Raw genomic sequence first — 19,885 nt, forward strand, 5'->3', positions numbered from 1 at the left:
TGTGAAAACTAGCATCATCTAGTTGACCCACTGAAATAAGACTCTTGGTCAACTTAGGCACATGTCTCACATGTTTCAAAATAAACGCAGACCCATTTGCAAAAGAAAACTTTATGTCACCTACTCCCACTATGTCACATGCATTGTCATTTCCAAGATGCACACTTCTTGTCTTTCCACTGTCATAAGTGGAGAACCATTCCCTATGGGAAGTAACATGGAATGAAGCACCAGAATCCAAAATCCAAAATCCAATCCTTGGAATATGCATCATCTGAAGTGGTAAGCAACTCTGTAGATAAACTAGGCATGAAGAGAACGTCATTGTCACTATCATGTGTGATTGCATTGATCTCCTTGATCTTCACTTTTCCTTTGTCCTCCCTTGGACTCTCTTCCTTTTTATTTGCACCCCAATTTGCATTCTTTTTCTTATCCTTTTGCTCTCTTTTCAGCTTGTAGCAATCCTTTTTCATATGGCCGTTCTTGCCATAGTGGTAACACTCAATATTCCGTGCCTGGATTTGCTACGAGACTTCCCTCTTTCTTGGGACTTCCCCCTGAACTGTGATCTGCCCCTTTGCACATTTAAGGTTGCATTCTGCTTGTTGCCGTCCATAGACTTCTGTCTAATCTCCTCGGCCAACAAGCTACCCACAACATCATCAAATTTTAGTACTCCACCAGGTGCAGAGTTACTGACAGCTATACAGAAGGTATCCCATGAGGATGGCAATGAACATAAGAGAAATATTGCCTTAGTCTCCGCATCAAAATTCATCTTCTGAGCCTGAAGCTGGCTGAAAATAATATTGAATTCATTCAAGTGAGAAGCAATGGAGACCTTCCTTCATCTGCAGCTCTTCATGAGGTAAACTTTATTAGAGGTAGTTTCTTTTTAATAAGTGGCACACAGTTTCTTCCACAAATCTTCCGTAGTCTGCTCATTTACTACTGTGAAATAAATTGACTTTGCAAGATGAAGTCTAATAGTAGACTTTGCTAATGCATCCAACTCATTTCAATCATTCGCAGACATATTTGCAGGCTTAGCTTCAATCTGTGCCAAGGGTTTAATCTACTTCTTTTGAATAAGCACATCCCTTATTTGTTCTTTCCACAAAGAAAAGTTTGTCCCATCAAACTTTTTAATGCTTAAAAACTCCTTTTCAGACATGGAAGAGGATGCCATGATGCAAATGAAGCAAAAATCCCAAATGCTAGTGCCCACAAGAGAGAATCACACCAAATACCAGGTGCACCCAAATGTGTATGCCACAATAGAGTGAAATATCACCAAAACTCATGTCTCAAAGCATCTGACTCATGTGCATATACTATGCATCCATATGAGCAAATCTGGCCCAAAAGAAAATGCCAACTGCAATGGCAACCCAAAATGCCAATAAGTGCCAAATGACTCAAGCATAAACACCATCCACTGGCATATGCATTAATAATATCTCATCCAAGAGAGCATAGCACTATCAATGCATCACCTGCAATGTGTCAAAGCTGTCCCTCAGCATAAAATAACATCCATGTGCAAAGCGTCCATAAAAATAGCATCCCACAAGGCAATTTGGGCCTATCAGTGCATCCAATAAGGACCGCAATGCATCCAAATGGCCTATAAATCATCCACTGCAACCCAATGCACACCACGAATGAGTGCACACTGCTCAAACTGCAACCAGAGTGATCTGCATAAGGTATGCTCAAGAAATCATAGTCCCATGGTAATGACCACTACTAAAAATAGAACCTAAGATGCCTCAAAACATGGGCGCCATTGCATAATCGGACTCAGCAAGAAAATTTGCAAATATCTTTCTTCTGCTAGAACTCCAAAATCCCAACCCATGAGTGAGAAATGGGAGTCAACACTTATCCACTACCATGTGGCATAAATCTAAGGTTTCAAAACCTTAGAATGAAAAATGCATAATAGAGAGATGAAATCGAATACACAGAGATCTATAACTCTAAAAATCCTCCACGAAATCGCATAAGAACTGACAGGTAGGGGTTTTTGGGTATCCGGAACGCAATGGGACAGACGGTTTTGAAAACCGTGGTCTTAATCACTGGGTCCAACACACGGACTAAAAAACGTTTTTGGAAACATAGCTATTTGTAAACTCCATCGAAGTGTGAATGATGAGCAACATAGAAGTTTTAGGACCTCTAAGTCCACCAGAACTGACAAATCTGCAAATGGTTGCTCCAAACTTGAGTTCCAACACCCGGGTAGAAAAACGTAGAAACTGACACAGTGAGTCAGAAATCCAATGAAATGATCCCATATTCAAGAATGAAGGTGTTTCCAAGCTCCTGAAGTGAAGCGGATACCAAAAGCAAGCAATAGTTGCCTTTACAAGTCAATCGGAGTCTTTGTCATTGAACGGAACAGAGAAAAGCTCAAAAAATGACTTTTTCTTTGAAAACACTTAACAGGCTCTCAAAACCTCTTCGCAAAACCAAAGTGACTTTTTCAAAGGTTCCTCCAAGGTCTCTACACACTTGGATGCAAGTAAAGTCACCCACAAAGCTTCCCACAGAGCTTCTCCTTCATCCCACAGAGTTGCTGAGCTTCAAGCATTCACGCACGCTCAGCTAGATCACCCGGGCTCTGATACCAATTGAGAGTGCTCTCAACGGAAGCAAGAACGGAAGAGGGAGAGAGAGAAACAGAGAGCCACACAATTTTTGGTGGGTGTAGAACCACCCTAATCTTCTTTTTCATTCATTTATATATGTGTTTGAGTATTGTAAATAACCGAGGTAAAGGCACAGTGACCTTTAACCCCCACAGGAGGTAGAGTTCCACCAAATCAAAATGGGCAAACTCCATGGTAAAGAGGAAGGGGTCAGGGTATGTGTGCCTGAGTGTCTTAGTTGTGATGAATGGGGTCGCTATAACACCCTTGTTGTGATAAGCCTCCTCACAGTAGGTGACATATTTCCTCTTACCACAACACCTAAACAATAGGACCAATCATTTTGGGGCAAAGATGAAATATCCTTCTCATCCTAGCACTAGTTAAACTATTGGTGTACTTGCAAATCAAAAAGGTAAAGGCAAGCTATTGAATCAAAGTGGGTTAATAAAACTTCCAAAAGTATGCCAGTTGTGAAGATCAAATCAATGGGGAAATGGGACCTAATTCAAATAAGGGGAAATAGATGGAATTCGAGCCCCCAGATTAAGTAAAGAATAAATTGAGGAGGCCTAGAAGATGGTACAAAAGTGATTGATTTACCTTTAGGGAAAGAGCAGGAAGGATATAGCTTGGTAAAGGATTAGGCTTGTTGAAAAGCATATATTACTTTTATTAGATGATGGGTATGTGCCCAAAGTTGAAGAGGGAATGGAAACCGTCAACCCTTATAAGAAACTATCAACCCTAATAAGAAAGTTGCTTTAGAGTCACCTAGGGGAGTGATGTCCATTGAAGACTTGCCCAAAATATGGCCAACCCTAGAAGCCTACATTAGTAGTGGTGCTCAGATTTGTGTGATTACACAATCGTGTATGGAGAAATTGGGAGTAATGATTTCAACTCAATCTGTGTATAAAATCAAGTTGGCCAACCATGCAAGGCTGGTGTTTCAAAAGTTGAGTAAGTGGGGACCTAAAGAAAGGCAAGTGCTCAAGGAAGAGGTAGGGAAACTATCAAAAGCAAGCTTTATTTACCAAGTGGGAAATTTTGATTGGGAAAACCGGATGGTAATTAGGCCAAAGAAGGATGGTAGATGGCAGGTATCTCTAGATTATAAGCCATTAAATGAAGCAACAAAGATGAATCAATATCCATTACTTTTTCTTGATGAAATCTTAGATAAGTTTGCATGCCATCAATGGTATTATATCATATGCAATTTAGACACAATTGAGCAAATGGGAATCAAGTATTGAGTCATGATCATTGGGCTAGAAGTTTAGATACGGCCTTGTAGTATGAAGAAACTTGGGATACATTGCTAAATGGCTAAATTGTTAATATTATGGAGTCGTCATGGGAAAGAGCCTTTGGCTCATAGATGAAATTAGTGGAAATCCCACCATACCAATGATAGGGGACGAGCATTTTCTGAGCGAAATCTTCCGAACGTCCGAGCGAAGGAAAAAAAAAACCTTCCAACTATGCATAAATATGGCAAAAATCGATCAGAAGAAAACATAGTTTCACTTAGAAATATGCAAAGTATTATAGCAATGCCTATTTTATACAAAAATCTTTAGATGAATCTGTAGGAATGGTGAGAGCATAATGGGATGGCTTTTGAAGAAACCCACATGTAGAGTAGACTTCTCTATGAAAATTCCCTTATGATCCTTCTTACAACTTTTACTTAATAGGGGGTGACATTGAAAACCCTCTCTCAACCTATCTTCATGAAAGAGTTTCTTCAAAGAAAACTCATTGAAGCAAGCCATCCAGGTAGTTTCGCCAGCGAAACCCCTTTGAAGCAAGTCTCCCAAGGTAGTTTCGCTGGCGAAACTACCTTGGACAGCACTTTTAAAAGTGACATAACTTTCATATCCAATGTCCAAATATAGTCATTCAACCACTCAAATTGATTGGAACACCCCATTTGAGCACATCTATGGAGTTATAATTTGGAAAATCTTTCATATATAGTATTAAATATTACATGTATTTTATGAGAGTGATATATAAGCCCAAGTTAATACTTATTTATAGTAATTTAAACTTCTTTAGAAACATGTCCATAAATATGCTATAAAAACACTAAAAAGATATTGCCATATGATATAAATGTGTTAATAAGTAATTATATATGCATAGTATTATTACATTGAGAGTGATTATGAGGAATGTTTCTTAAAGGAATCAACACTTTTTTAAGGTAATAACAGGGGTACAAAGGGATGTCTCTAAATAAGAAAATTATGTTGTGTAAAAATGAATGAGTGACTAGTCTGTATATTTTTATGATAAAGGAATCTAGTTCTAGTGAAAATAAAAGTGTAAAAACCATGTTTCCTAAAGAAAAACATTTTTAAAAATCTCTTGAAAAACACGCTCGGATAAACTTGCTCATAGGTTTTTGCTCGTAAAATTGACGCATTCCCAATGATAAAGGTCTCTCCAAGGAGCTCTTGAGAGAAACTTGCCTTATAGAATTCAATCCAATAACCAAGTGCAATGAGCAAATATGCCACCTATAAGGATGCTAGGTACTTCCAGATTTAACGCTTCTAGTCCACCATCCATCTATTAGGTCTAGGTGAAAATAGCAAGTCTAAGTCTTAGGTGAGAATAGAGCTAAGTTAGGTCAATCTCTTCATCATCCATCATCTAATCCACCACCCCATATCAGTTTAGTCCATCCTAGTTAGGTGACTAGTCTGCATGTGTCCACTCGCACTTCAATCATTAAGTCTATCACATGCTAATAGACATCCTATAAGAAAACAATACAATGTCTATGCTCAATAGATAACAGGATCTCGTACGCAAGAGAGAAAAGCAGATAGTATGCAGAATCAAAAATTTGATTACTGTAGAACTGATACAATAGATGGTGCTGCCTCCCAACCATGCGCTCCTGTGAAAGAAGCTTCAATGGTGAGCTGGAAACAGTAGAAGATGGAGGCTGGATGCTAAGGAATCAGGGTTGCTGTAGCCAGTGATAAAATGGGCTTCACGGGCTTGCTCTTATATAGCCACCAGTTGTAGTCGGTTAGACCCAATTGGGTGACCGACCAGTCCATCCAAAACGATCGATTGGGGGTCGGTCCCAAAATAGGCCACCGACCACACGATAGAATTGTGGCGTAAAATAGAGCACATCCGAGATCATCTGAGGCTCCACACAGGCCTCGCAACCCGAGAGTGGGGGCTGCCCTGAGAAATGCTCCATCTACCCTCAGTGCGGTCAGTCATGGGATGCCTTCCCGCACTTGCATGTAGCCTAGTTGGCGGTGTGCCAACTCTATTTGAAGCCGTCTAGCCATCAGGTCACACATGGCCCCCATCTGGTGTCCAAAGCAGGACCTACTGGATAACCAAGCTACTTAAATGCCTTCTCCTCATATGGGAGGCTTACAAGTAGAGTTAGCTGGTTCCTGCGTAGTTACATGAGAGTGGACCATTGATATCTAACACCGTCCCTCAATGTCCACCTGCTAGTGAACTTACTTTTTCGGTCCAATGCCAAGTCGATGAAGATGCCTCTCTAGCAAGTCTCTTCCAAGAGCCTTCGTGAAGATGTCCGCAGCATTCTCTGTAGTCCAACAGTACACCAAGTCAACCTCTCCATCCATGATGAGCTCACGTACAAAGTGATATTGAATCTCAATGTGTTTTGTGCGAGTGTGGAACACAAGGTTCTTTGCAATCGCCATGCAACTTTGATTGCCACATGATAACTGTGTAGGCTTGTTCTGCACTGCACCCATGTCCCCTAAAATCCTCCTTAACCACACTGCTTCACAAGAAGCAAAGCATGCTGATTTGTACTTAGCCTCGGTAGAAGAAAGAGCAACTGTGGGTTGCTTCTTGCTGACCCATGACACAGCTCCAGATCCAAGTGAGAAACAGTAACCTACCACTAATCTCCTGCTATCCATGTCTCCTGCCCAATCCGAGTCACAGAATCCGATCAAGATGTTGCCCTTGGTATAGGTGATGCCATAATCAAGTGTGGGTAATTTTTCTGTATATCATCTATACTATTGTGGGCACGTGCAAGTTATATGTAACATGAATTGGTTTGGTTATCAACCTTGAACTCCAACCATTCCAAAGAGATCCTCTCCAACGAACCGTAGTGTTCATGAAATATTAAAATTTCCAACATTTAGAGAACTCAAAAACTTCACACATTTGTAGGTTTCTTTTTTGTCCAAATATAGCTAGGATGATAGAGAACTTGGAGAATTTTCATCACCTCCCAAAAGAAAGAAAAAGCACATGTGAGAAAATCCAAGTTCAAAGAGTTAGCATTACATGAAACCCAGGTTTTTAATGAAAAGAGGAAGGGAGGCATGAACATGGGAGGTCACAATGTATGACGGTGATTCCTATGTGTAAGGTGACATGACATGCAAAACAAAATAAAGGAGAGCATGCACACCCACGAGACATCTCATGCCCACCTTATGTATTCATCGGTGCCTACTCTCACTAGAGTAGAGATGATACTAGCTAGGGCCTTGACGAACCCAAGCATGTGGGACTTGCCTTGAACCCAACGCAGTGTTCAGAGACAACCAATAAAATTGTGTATACTGAAATTGCAAATTTTCAAGTCTGCCACATAAATATTTTTATGCAATTTTGAAAATGCATAAAACTTTACATGTGAAAAGTTTTAAGAAGAACCTGAAAGTTGTAGGTTTTCTCCATCTACAAACGTCAAATGCGAGGGCAGCTCAAAACACCTTGTTTCTTCTTTTGCAAAAGTCCAATATGCATGCGGTGCTTGTCAATGTCAATGTTCCCAAACCGAGGAGTTGCCATCAACCTTACACATGGCCGGAACGTAATTTCACGAAGTTGGCACCTAGAAGCTCGCCCATTGGTCACAATGAACATCAGATTTCAATCGCTTCCAGCACTTAATGCACGGGACATGCAATTGGTGCTCATCAACATCAATCTTCCCACCTCAAGGAGTCGCCATCAACCTTAGAAGTGGCTCGGAATGTAATTTCTAACTAGAAGATACACCTGTCGACAATCGCGCCCCAATCAATGTCTGTGTTCAGCCAACCCCGGTACTCAGTGCACGAGAAATGTGCTCTGTAGCATTTCTTGCAAAAGGAAAATGGCTGGTGGCTGACGTGTGCGCGTGATTTTCATATGCACCCACAGTAGAACGTTTCCGACTGATGCAAAGGGGCCTTGAGCGAATGACGCGAAAAACTCCGAGGGGGTGCTCCAAAACTCCTCCGGTAACCGAGGCGGTGCTCCAAAACTCCTCCAGTAACCGAGGGGGTGCTCCAGGTGCTGACACGTGGTGGACAGGCGAGGAAGATGCCCTCGTCCACACGTTTTTTGTTGCTTGCGATGATGGCCAAGCCAGACGCAAAATCTAGTTATATCAGCACCCTCAAACCTCAACTTTAACACTTGCGTCTTTCTTTCTTTCACTTCATTAGCTTCTCTTCCTTCCCCATCTTCGTCTCCCTCCCCAACTAGCTCCTCCTGTTTCATCAGCCCATTTTCATGTCAGATCTGGAGATTCAGATCCCCACCTCCTTTGGTAGCTCATCTCCCCTGAATTTCCGCTCTTCCGGTGCAATTTCCGATGCCGTATTCTATTTTGGGCAGTTCGGCTCTCGATCTCTAGGCCCGCGCTTGCACTTGAGCTCCGATTGTCTGAGTTGTAAAGTAGCTAGATGGTCCTCTTGATAGGAGCCTGGTTGATTATCTGACAACGAATACTGGGTTGTGGCAGATCCGTTCAAGGAAGCATCCGACGCTAATGCCCCCGGCACAGGTTCCAAGGACAACGTGCACATCCGCATCCAGCAGCGCAATGGCAGGAAAAGCCTGACTACGGTGCAGGGATTGAGGAAAGATTTCAACTACAACAAGATCTTAAAGGATTTCAAGAAGGAATTCTGTTGTAATGGGACGGTGGTGCAAGATCCGGAGTTGGGTCAGGTAATTCTCCCAGTCTTTGGGTACTTCTTGTTTTTTCTAGATGCTTGAGGTGCTTAGATTTGGAAGTTTTGTAAGGCGCAGTAGAGTCTTTCGTTTACGAGAGAAACATGATATGGGGAGGGATTGTTCACTGAAGTCCAACTGGATGTGATGCAGGTGATCCAGCTACAAGGTGATCAACGCAAGAACGTGTCTCAGTTTCTCGTCCAGGTGAGCAATTTGTTCGGGAATGATACCAACTAACTATTACTCCTGCTTCTCTGTGGGGCATTTGGCGTCGAGTATGGTGGAGCTTTTGTGTGAAAAAACATTACAGGAGTGTTGTTCGCGTCCACTGAATAGGGTTTTCTTGCCTGCTTGCAGGCCGGGGTTGTTAAGAAAGACCAGATCAAAATACATGGTTTCTAAGGCAAGCTGTAAAGCAGCAGAGGCGTCGTGAGATCGAGCAAGATTTAAAGTAAAATAATGGACAGGGTAGACTTCCTATAAGCATAGTTTTGAATGCTATTCTATATATAATCACATAAGCGGTGTGAGGCTCATCACTGCTGTTTTATCCTCACACCCCCCCACCCATCCACCCACACAGCCGTGCCTGTACAGATTCATCGCTTGCTCCCCAAATTTGTATGTTGGAAGACTGCTCCCTGTTCGCTCTATTCGAGAAATGGGGTTTTTTGGTTTATATGTTGAATATAAAACATGCAAACTCTTTGTTCTCGATCTTGATTACATGAACTAATACACCTCTCTCTCTCTCTCTCTCTCTCTCTCTCTCTCTCTCTCTCTCGTATGCCAGGACGTGTATAGCACGTCTCTCGTTCCTTTTCATATTGTGCAGTAAGTTATGTATATTCCTTAGCATTCCAACAAAATTGATAGGTAGTCTCCTCTTCCATAACTTGTTACCCTAAATGACTTGCACATCTTTTATATTTGCAACAGTAAGGTTCTATATGCACACCTAAAATCGCCATCCCCTTAAAAGTAGATTGTGGCTACTCTCACATGTGTACAGTAGACCTTGCAGATTTTGTACTCTTGTTGGGTGACAGTGCAATTATATTGAAAACAGCAGCTAATTATATTGATTAGAAGCGCAAGAGGTGTTCATGTTAGATGTAGGGGTGGTTGATGTATATGCCTTCACAATCATTGCTATCTCCCTTTTGTTAATAAGATTTTGCGAACTGCCTTAATGTGTTTTTGTTTAAAAGGTTCTCCAGCTACATAAGTCGAGTGGTTGTAGATGCATATGCCTTCGCAATCATGGCTATCCCGTTAATAAGATTCTGCCCACTTCCTTAATGTAGTGGGCAAACACATTAATGTGTTAATAAGATTATGCGGAGTTCCTTAATGTGTGTGTTTTAATTAGGAGTGGGCACTTGAAGGATCGTTGGGTATACTTAGGCCAAAGCTTGGCTGACATGGAATATTGCTTCTTTTTCTCATATTTTGTACTCTTTACTTGGCCAAAGTACAATCCCATATTTGAAAGGACCTTTTTGATTCTTGTTATCATCCCCTCACTGCCTTCTTGGGGATTCAAATTCAAGTGTGCCACGTTTCCAATTATTTTGGCAATAGCATGAACAAGAATTGGGCTCCAAGATGGATCTTTCCCTGCAACATCATGATTCGGTGCCTTAGTTTGATCAATCTCTGCAAGTTCACAAGCCCATCTCATTTCTTTATTTTTAAGTCTCCCCTTGTGATACTCTTTTGCATGCACAATGGACAAAGATGGCTTGTATTTTAATAGTCTTGAGATAACTAGCTAGATGCCATTCTACATAGTAGGATCCATAGCCCTCAACTTCAACTTGCCATCCTCCCAAAGAAAGGTATGCATTTTTTCCTTGTACTATTGCTTACAGTATCACACACTTTCTATGCATTAGTTGCATTAAATTGTTCCACATATTTTAGTATCACACACTTTCTATGCATTAGTTGCATTAAATTGTTCCACATATTTTTTCATTGACTCGGATGTTATCTTAGATTTTATAGTTTTGAATTTGGGAGTTTGTATAGCAAATTCTAATTTGTTTTTGGTAGAGTGTTCATCATGGATAGACGTGTGTGTGAAATAGGCCTACAAGTTCTCCTTCATCTTTCCACTTTTCTTAGATATATCATCCACCCATTGGATGCAATTTTCTCTTATGTAATATGGACCCATGGGAGTATATTTTTTGAATGCTAATTTTTTTGCATTTTGTCGAAAATCATTCAAAGATGTGTTTGCATCTATACATGAACTACATTTATCAACTGGCCATCTAATGTTTGAATTTTTACCTATAATTCTTGACTTTCCTTCTCTATGCCAGCATATTTCTTTCTCAACCATCTGAACACTTGTTACTTGCATAGATGATATGAAATGTTGATTCCAAGCCTCTAACATTGCAAACCTTCCATCCCTTTTGTTAAGCAAAGATTGATATGGGTGTGAAGGCTACTTGTTCCATTGATCATTTAACTTTCCATAATATCCAAACAAACCATTCTCACCCTTACATAGAAGCTTTATAAATCTAGTCATTGGAGCATGACAAGATGTGAATCTGGAGGATATATATCTTCTCGTCTAGCCACAAATTCATATGTTTTTTTCCTTGATTTCAAAGGGTTCACGAAATCACTTTCACTTGCTACAGAGGATTCATTCCTCTTGGAAATTGTGCATCCTGTGAATCAATTTGAAAATGGATGTCCACCTTTTTCTTACTTCTAGGAACCTCCATAACCTTGACATCAACAAACAATATACAAACCGCACATCCTTCACAATAGTATCAAATTATGCAAAAATAAACACCTAATCACATACAAAGGTATTTATTGAAATCTTTAGATTAAAAAACATATGTACATGGTGAAATGACAGCAAACAAAAGTAATATCACATACAAAGATAATAAATAAAATGAGCTATATTTAGAACATTTAGAAGCACACTTGACGAAGTAAATTATAATAAAACAATACGAATCACATTTATAAACCACGAACATTGTTGAACTATTTAATCTAAAATGACTCAAGATTCTATGAATAAACCATGCCAGACTCTGGGATTGGGGACCTTTGAAGGGGAATGTGATCCAATAACTTGTCCTCTTCAGTGGCCCCTAGGTAAAAGTCTATGGGGCTTGATCCAAAACAAATTATATGCTTCCAAACATCTCAAAATCTATTTCAATCAATCTTTTATAGAAAACTACAAATAGTAAGAGTGTATGTGTTTGAAATTATTTCCAAAGTGACTATGCTTTTATACTTATACCACCCTCCAAAACATTTCCTGGGATTTTCCAAATGTTTTCAAATAATAAGGTGTAACTATATCCACAAACAATATCACATGCTAAGAAACACATAAATACCAAATAAAATTAATTTTAGTTACCAAATGTACTAGCATAAACTTATTAAATTCAAATAATATAACACGAATTACATATAAAAATAAAAAATATTATTAAACTATTGGATCCCAAAAATATCAAAATATATGAATGAAACATACCAAATTCTTGAAGTAGGAACCTTCAAAGGTGACATGTGATGTTGTCTCTATGCCAAGATGGACTCAAGTAGCACAGAATGTGTGTGTAAAGTAGCGCCAAATCTTTGCTTATATTTGCATAAGGTTAGGAATAATCTCTCTTAGGAATCCATATGCAAGTCCTACATCTACATGCAAGTTCTACATACAATTCCTACATGGAGTTCCTACATGTAACTCCTACATGCATATTCTACATCCAGTTTCTACCTACATGTTGTACATACAAGTTCTACATACGATTCCTACATGTAGCTCTTACATTCATGTTCTACATGCAACTCCTACATGCAACTTCTATATGCGCATCCTAGATACAAGTTCTACATGTAGAGAGGGAATGCCTTACAATTCCTACATGTAGAGAGAGAAGCTCTCCAACTTGTATATATACCCCATAATGGAATGAAGCCCACACTCCTTGGGGCATTGTGTTGAGTTCTACTTTGGTATTCCAAGAAATTGTCTCCAAGCGTCCATGCTCCCTTGCACTCCACACCCAAAAGCATGTCCTAACCCTGCCTCCTACTCCCCTCTCCTGCAACCTTGCAACTCCTCCTCTCCCTCTCCTCCTCCCTTGTCCTCCCTCTCCTCCTCCCTTCTTCTCCCTTCTCCTCTCTCTCGTTATCCCTTCTCCTCCCTTCTCCTCCTTCTCCTCCTCCCCCATGCTCTTACACCTTCTTCCTCTCCCACTCCTATGCTCCCCCTATACTCTTTTTTGTTAGATTAGTCCCTCAACCCTTGACCTCCATGATCTATGAGGGAGACGAGTTCTCCACCATGTACTCTACTCTGAAGTTAGGATCCTCCTTCTAATCCTTAAACTCCTTCTGAACCCTAGGAACTCTCTAAATTCTGAAACTCTTTCTGAACCCTGAAACCTCTTTTGAACCTTGAACCTCCCTCAACCCTTAAACTCAAAGTTCTTTTAGTGTCTTAATTTGCCGTTGGATGGCAATACTCTCACCTAGATTCTCGTATCCCTCTCCCAGTCCATCCAAGATGACTTGAACCATTTCTTTGGGATTCATAGTCTCTCCTACTGCTGCGAGTTGCTTGTTATAATCTTTGATCGTGAGTATGTAAGCATGACCGGTTTTGCTACTATTGTGGAAACTCTGGTTGACTTGGTTTCTCATTAGTGTGAGAATCCTAGAAGTGTTCTTGGACTCATAGAGAGCTGCGAACATATCCCATGCTTCTTTTGATGTCTTGATGATGTTGAGATGTCCTCGCATGACATCTTGCTCATTCTTCTTGATCAGATGATATGCATACTTGTCTTTCTTGTCCCATTCTTCCTGTGCTTAGGCAATGACAGGATCTGCTACAGGTGCGAAAACTATTGGTGTAGCTAGAGATCCCATTGTAGATCCTGCTACTAGTGTTGTGACAACAGGTGGACTAGAGCTACTACTTGGCTGGATCATCCAATGGTCTAGGTGTGGATCCATCGACATACTCCCATTTGTCTTGAAGTACAAGAATGGTCTCCATTTAGTATTTCCATGTGCCGTAATTGGAGTTGTCTAGCTTAGCAGATGCCTCTAGATTGAGGTTGCTACATGTAGACATGGTGCAAGAAGTGTACTCAAAGTGTCGTGAAAATCATTGTCTGAATCAACTGCAAAACACTGACTGGATCAACTAAAATTTGAACTGTCGGTGAAGGTAGAACTACAATATATAATATGATCTGTTACAAGGCTTGTGGCAAATGATGTCAGGAATACCCAAGAGGCTTTACAAGGCTGAAATAAAGTGCACAATGCCATGAAATAGCCAAATAGGATTTACAATGATGGCATGTGTGTGTGAAATCAAATCATGTGCTATCTGCCCACTGATCAATCAGTCAATGTCTCTGAACACTATGAAGTCTGATCACTGAACTAATGAACATCTGGTTTCAGGTAATGTGATGATGTGAAACTGTATGTGAGCGTAGGGACTAACTCCGAGTAGGAATTAGTCGAGAATTTTGGGCATGGATTAGATTGGCAACTTGAGATATGGATGCATTGGTTTAAGAAATATTTTTCTCATTGAGTAAAGGCACTACTCGGGCTTCATTGAAATTTAGTAAATTCAGTAAAAAGCATACCAATGTTGATACATACATACATACATACATACATACATATATATATATATATATATGTATATATATATATGTATATATATATATATATAGAGAGAGAGAGAGAGAGAGGGAGAGATTTTACAAAACACGTTTTTCCCAACTGAAAGAAATGCTAAGTCTTAATTGAGATCCGATTTGAAAGAAATTAAAGGCCACCTTGTATAGTTTGATCGAAAATTCGATGCACACACAAAAAATTTCTTTGTGTCACACGGCATGGTTCAAGGGTGGTCACACGTTTATCACGAACAGAGAGTGTCATATTAAATTCTAAATTTCTCACTCATTTTAGATTAAATGTTATTGAAACTTTGTAAGTGGTCTCTTTGCATTATGTAGAGCTTAACTTGATTTATTGGTAATTTTTTGAATGATTTATCTAATTATAAATAATTATTCATAATAAATAAAGTCATAAAATACATGCATTTTAGTAGCACATCGCATTTTTTAAGTATTTTGAATAATTAAGCAAATCCAATTCGGTGGAAGGTTAGTAGGCACATAAGGGTGTGTGGTTGAATCATCAAATCCCAAATCCAACGGTTAGATTTAGGAAGATTGAAGTTTAATTTTTACTTTTACTCCTTAGAGGATCAACAAAGAATATTAAAAATAAATCTAGTAATTCTCAAACATGACCAAACATTTCAAAAATGTCAATATTTTTAGTCCTCTGCATGATGAATAAGAGGAAAAAATCTTGGTTAAATTTGAGTAAGGGAAACGTACGATATGGCCTCCAAGAGTGAAATCTCCCTTTTGTGGGGGAAAAAGGGCCACCCAAGCCTAATACCAAGACAAGGTAGGCTTGGTATTAGGCTTGGTGAGGTATCCTAGGAGCATCACCGACCCTAGTGGCAAGCCTTTGGAGTGTGCATGCTGCCCATGCGGAAGGCTGAGTCATCAAAACCATGCCACGTTGTTAGACCACGTGGTGCCATGTCATCAAGGAGATGTGACATCACTCCTTGCCATGTCACCTTACATTGCCACACGTGCTGCCACATGTGCCACCTCATCATTCCACATCATGAGCCATGTCATCACACCTTGCCACCTTGGCATACCTCGTCAACCTTGCCACGTCACCAATCCCTCCACCTCAATTTGCCATGTCAATCTACCACCTCATGAATGCCAACTCATCATGCCACATCACCTTTCCACGTCATGGAAGAGACTATATTGCCACATCATGACCATGCATGGTGCCACATCAGCCACATGTATACACATCACGATGTGCGAGGCATAGAATACCTCGATCGAGGTATATGACCTGCGTGAGGCATACAATACCTCGATCGAGGTATATGACCGAGGGGTATGTGCTATGACCGAGGGGTACCTCGATCGAGGTTTATACGTGCATGATGCATTGAATACCTCGATCGAGGTATATGATCTAGGCATAGCATACCTCGATCGAGGTATTTGAAGGTACAAAACTTAGCCAATTAGTTTCAATCTTAGCACCTCTCCACCAATAATAATGAAGAGCAATCTAGTGGATGAGTTGAGGCTCTCTATAAGACACCACGTTTTGGTTCATTTCACCCATTCTTAGCCATTCTTGCCTCCTCATCACTTTGTCACACCTTCCATCCTACTTTCATTGAGAATGGGTTCTCAAAGCCGTAGAGCTAGTAGACGTGAAAGATGTAGGAACCCCCCCCCAAATCTCATTGACGAGGAGCGCAAGCGGAAGGCTCGTGAGCGCAAGAGAGCCTCTAGAGTTAGAGCTCGCGCTGCCACCACTGATCCACCTCCACCTCTACCTCTACATCCCACCTCCACCCCCACCTCCACCCCCACCCCCACCCCCACCTCCATTGTCCCCCCATCCTCATCTGCTCCCCTACCTCTAGCCTCCGCCCTTCCCCTAGCCACCTACATTTTGGCCTCCACCTCTACCTCTTCCCCCTCCACCCTCCCCCCTCCCCCTCCCCCCGCTCCCCTTGGCGCCTCCCTTCCCCCGTCCACCCTACCATCTCCCATTGATCCCCTTGCCCCAGCTTGCAGCAGCAGTGTTGCTTCACGACGTGACTTGCCGAAGTCCACTATCCGTCGTCATACTAGCGAGATTGTGCAGTCTTTTTTTTGTGACCTCACGCCAGCTTTGCAGTCTTCTCTTCTCACGTCCCTGATTGATCACTCTGACTTGGTAGAGTGTAGGAGGCTTGCTGGTCTTCGTGCACATAGAGATAGGGTTGTATCTAGCGAGGTCCTTAGCAGTGTTCGACGTTCCTATGCTTCTATTAAGCATAGGAACTCCAGTGATGCCTTGGCAGCACGTGGTGCTATTGTGGCTACCATTAGTAGACCTCATATGATAGGCCATGTGCGTACTGCTTCACGTCTTCTTCAGATTGCACCGCGCACATTGCGAGCAGGCATCATTAGGAGGCAGAGTCTAGAGGATAGTGAGACTGATGCTCTTTGGGCTTCGAGTGGTCATGCACCTCGCAGCGATCGATTGTTGGATGATTCCACTAGGTCCTTCATACAACAGTTTTGGGAGGAGCATTGCAGAGCATCCCCGGTGTTCAAGAAGGCATTACGGAAGAGGGTGTCACGCGGTGTGTACATTGAGCATGGTGCATGTTTTTTGGAGTGTACCCAGACTGAGTTGTACACTTAGTTTGTAGAGGCACAACCGGAGTTCAAGATTGGGCAGAGGTCATTTGAGCAATGCAGGCCATGGTTTGTGCGATGCTCTCAGGAGCGTGACACATGCTATTGTCGCTACTATGTGGATTTTGGATTGATGTATGACGTATTCCGTTCCCTTGATGGTCATAGGGGAGTGGTTCCTACTAGCCCTTGCGACTTCATTCATTCCATATTGTGTACACGAGATGGTGATGCTTTATTCCACTCCCTTGATTGTGTGGAAGGCACGTGTACTTTGTGTGGTGACTTTGCTAGAGTGCCACGAGTTGCACTAGATACTTGTGATGTGCAGATGGTTCGTTGGCAGCAGTATGAGTACAGTACCTTGACATTAGATGGTGGTGCACAGTCGAGGAGGTTGCAGCTTGTGGGGAAGGAGACACCACGTGTTGTATTCATTGACAGTTTTCGAGGGAAGCTCTACCGCTACATACGCCACTCGCACACTGCGAAATGGGAGGATCGTCAGTTCCGTGCATGTTTGAGGACATTTCCTACAGGGGTGGTTGTCTCAGTGGTGGACTTTGCGGAGAATTACACCTTTGCACCATAGCATGAGATCCAATTGGAGTATTATTTCTCTGAACAAGTGACGTGTGATTGAGTATTGATTTTTTCCCCGCCTCATTATATTGAATTATTTCAATAGTCATATTTTTTTTCAATGCCATATTGCAGGTTGCTATATTTGTGCACATTAGCTATCGTCATGCACAGGCTCATGTGGATGGCATTGATAGCACCATGGACTCACACGTCATTGTGCGAGAGTATCACTTCTACATTAGTGATGATCGATCGCATGATGCCCATTTTGTGCAGCATTGCTTCACTTTGCATGATAGTTTCTTGAGGGATCATGGTGTCACATGGCAGCGGCACTGGATCTGGTCAGACGGCTACGGTGGTCAGTTCAAATCTGCTAGACAGTTTTATTGGTTCTGCAGATGGCACTGTGAGACAGGCATTCCGATCACATGGAGCTACTTCGAGACAGGGCACGGTAAGGGAGAGCACGATGGTGCAGGTGCTTGCATGAAGCGTGCTTTGCGTCGATACCAGTTGCGTCACAGTGTCGATTGCTTCAAGGATGCACATGATGTGGTGCGATGGTGCAACCAGCACTTATCTACTAGTGCTATCTCCTCGTTTCAGTCGCGTGACGATAGGGTGGTGAGCCGGTATTTTTGGTGCGTGGACATTGGGAGTCTTGATCAGTCTAGGCCTTTTGATTTCCGTTCTGTGCCTGGCACTCTTGATTTCCATTCCATTAGGAGCGTAGGTGAGTCTCACCCCGTGATCTTTTCTCAACGGTTTGCATGTTTTTGCTCTGCATGCATTGATGATGATTGGGGAGGGTGCTCCATGATACCATGGGCCGATCCATGGGTACGTCGAGTGCTTTCTCCCTTCCAGCCTTGGGAGGAGGTACATGATGATCAGGATGTGGGATTCAATTCCTCTAGAGATTATGGCCAGCTTACAGATATTTTGCGTAGTGGTGATATCTTCGCGGTTATTGCTTCGGAGGGCAATGAGGAGGGTGTGGATTATTACTTGTTGCGATGCTCTATGCTGAAGAGTGTGCTGAATGAGGATACAGTGGATGGGCATGGGATGCACTTCAACGCTCATAGCATGATCGTAGGTGGCCACTATTTTCAGCAGATACAGAGGCATGGTCGCTATATTGAGTTCCAGGAGTACATGGCGGATCAGGAGGCATACATGTATTCTCATCTTGTTGTTGGGATCAAGATTACTTTGAGTCGTGTTTGCACTCGCAAGGCGACATCCACTCCACGATGGTGCCTTGCAGTGGCGGATCACGAGAGCATACTTGCAACTATTGGCATGAGAGCTGATCCTGAGGAGTAGCACATTACATATCATATTTTTTGGGATCATCAGTTGATCAGATTAATTTTTATTGGGTATCACTAGTTGATTACACATTTTTGTATTCGATATGTATAGGCTCACTGTGTGACTGTACCATTGCAATTTTCATGGACTCATATTTCGTATTTCACTCTGATGGTTGTATACACGTTCATACACATCATTGTATTAGATTCTATTTTATACATGATGTCCGATGTCTTCTCAATGGGATTTGTTGTGTTTGTAAAACAAAAAATTGTTTATTAGTAGTAATGTTGTAATTTGTTTTGTGCTTTAGGACATTTTAAAAACGTGACTAAGAAAATTCGCGCACGTACTAACGAAAAACACATGTGGACTTATCTGTTGGGGATTAAACTTTGCACGGTTCTTAGGCTACCATAGACGTACATCCATGCAAGATTTGGTGTCCAACTGATTTGGTATGCGCCACGTGGAAGGTATAATGCGTACATTTTTACAATCCCTACTAACACGACTACGTATGAAAAATGGTGCACGTACTAATGAAATATGCACGTGGACTTATCTGTTGGGGATAAAACTTCACACGGCTCTTACACTACCCTAGACGTACATCCACGCAAGATTTGGTCTCGAACTGATTTGGTATGTGCCACGTGGAAGATACAATGCGTATATTTTTACAATTCCTACTAGCATGACTGCGGCAAAGCTATGGCGCACGTACTAATGAAATACACGTGTGGACTTATCTGTTGGGGATGAAACTTCGCACGACTCTTAGGCCACCCTAGACATACATCCACACAAGATTTGGTCTCGAACTGATTTGGTATGCGCCACGTGGAAGGTATAATGCGTACATTTTTACAATCCCTACTAGCACGACTACGTATGAAAAATGGTGCACGTAACAACGAAATATGCATGTGGACTTATCTGTTGGAGATTAAACTTTTCCCAGCTCTTAGGCTA

The 19,885-nt window shown here is 41.6% G+C and overlaps 1 protein-coding gene across 1 annotated transcript; it reads left to right on the forward strand.

The window, feature by feature from the left end:
- Positions 1 to 8,068: 8,068 nt before the first annotated feature.
- LOC147902594 (protein translation factor SUI1 homolog) lies at positions 8,069 to 9,363 on the forward strand. The gene is made up of 4 exons (XM_087373641.1): positions 8,069 to 8,238; positions 8,434 to 8,642; positions 8,799 to 8,852; positions 9,006 to 9,363. The coding sequence occupies exons 1-4, from the start codon at positions 8,202 to 8,204 to the stop codon at positions 9,048 to 9,050; spliced, it is 345 nt and encodes a 114-aa protein (XP_087229767.1). The 5' UTR covers positions 8,069 to 8,201; the 3' UTR covers positions 9,051 to 9,363.
- Positions 9,364 to 19,885: the final 10,522 nt, after the last annotated feature.

This window comes from Dipteris shenzhenensis, chromosome 4 (assembly GCF_047967505.1).
Source record: "Dipteris shenzhenensis isolate YYH24624 ecotype China chromosome 4, Dip_SZ_1.0, whole genome shotgun sequence".
In the NCBI taxonomy this organism is placed as follows: Eukaryota; Viridiplantae; Streptophyta; class Polypodiopsida; order Gleicheniales; family Dipteridaceae; genus Dipteris; species Dipteris shenzhenensis.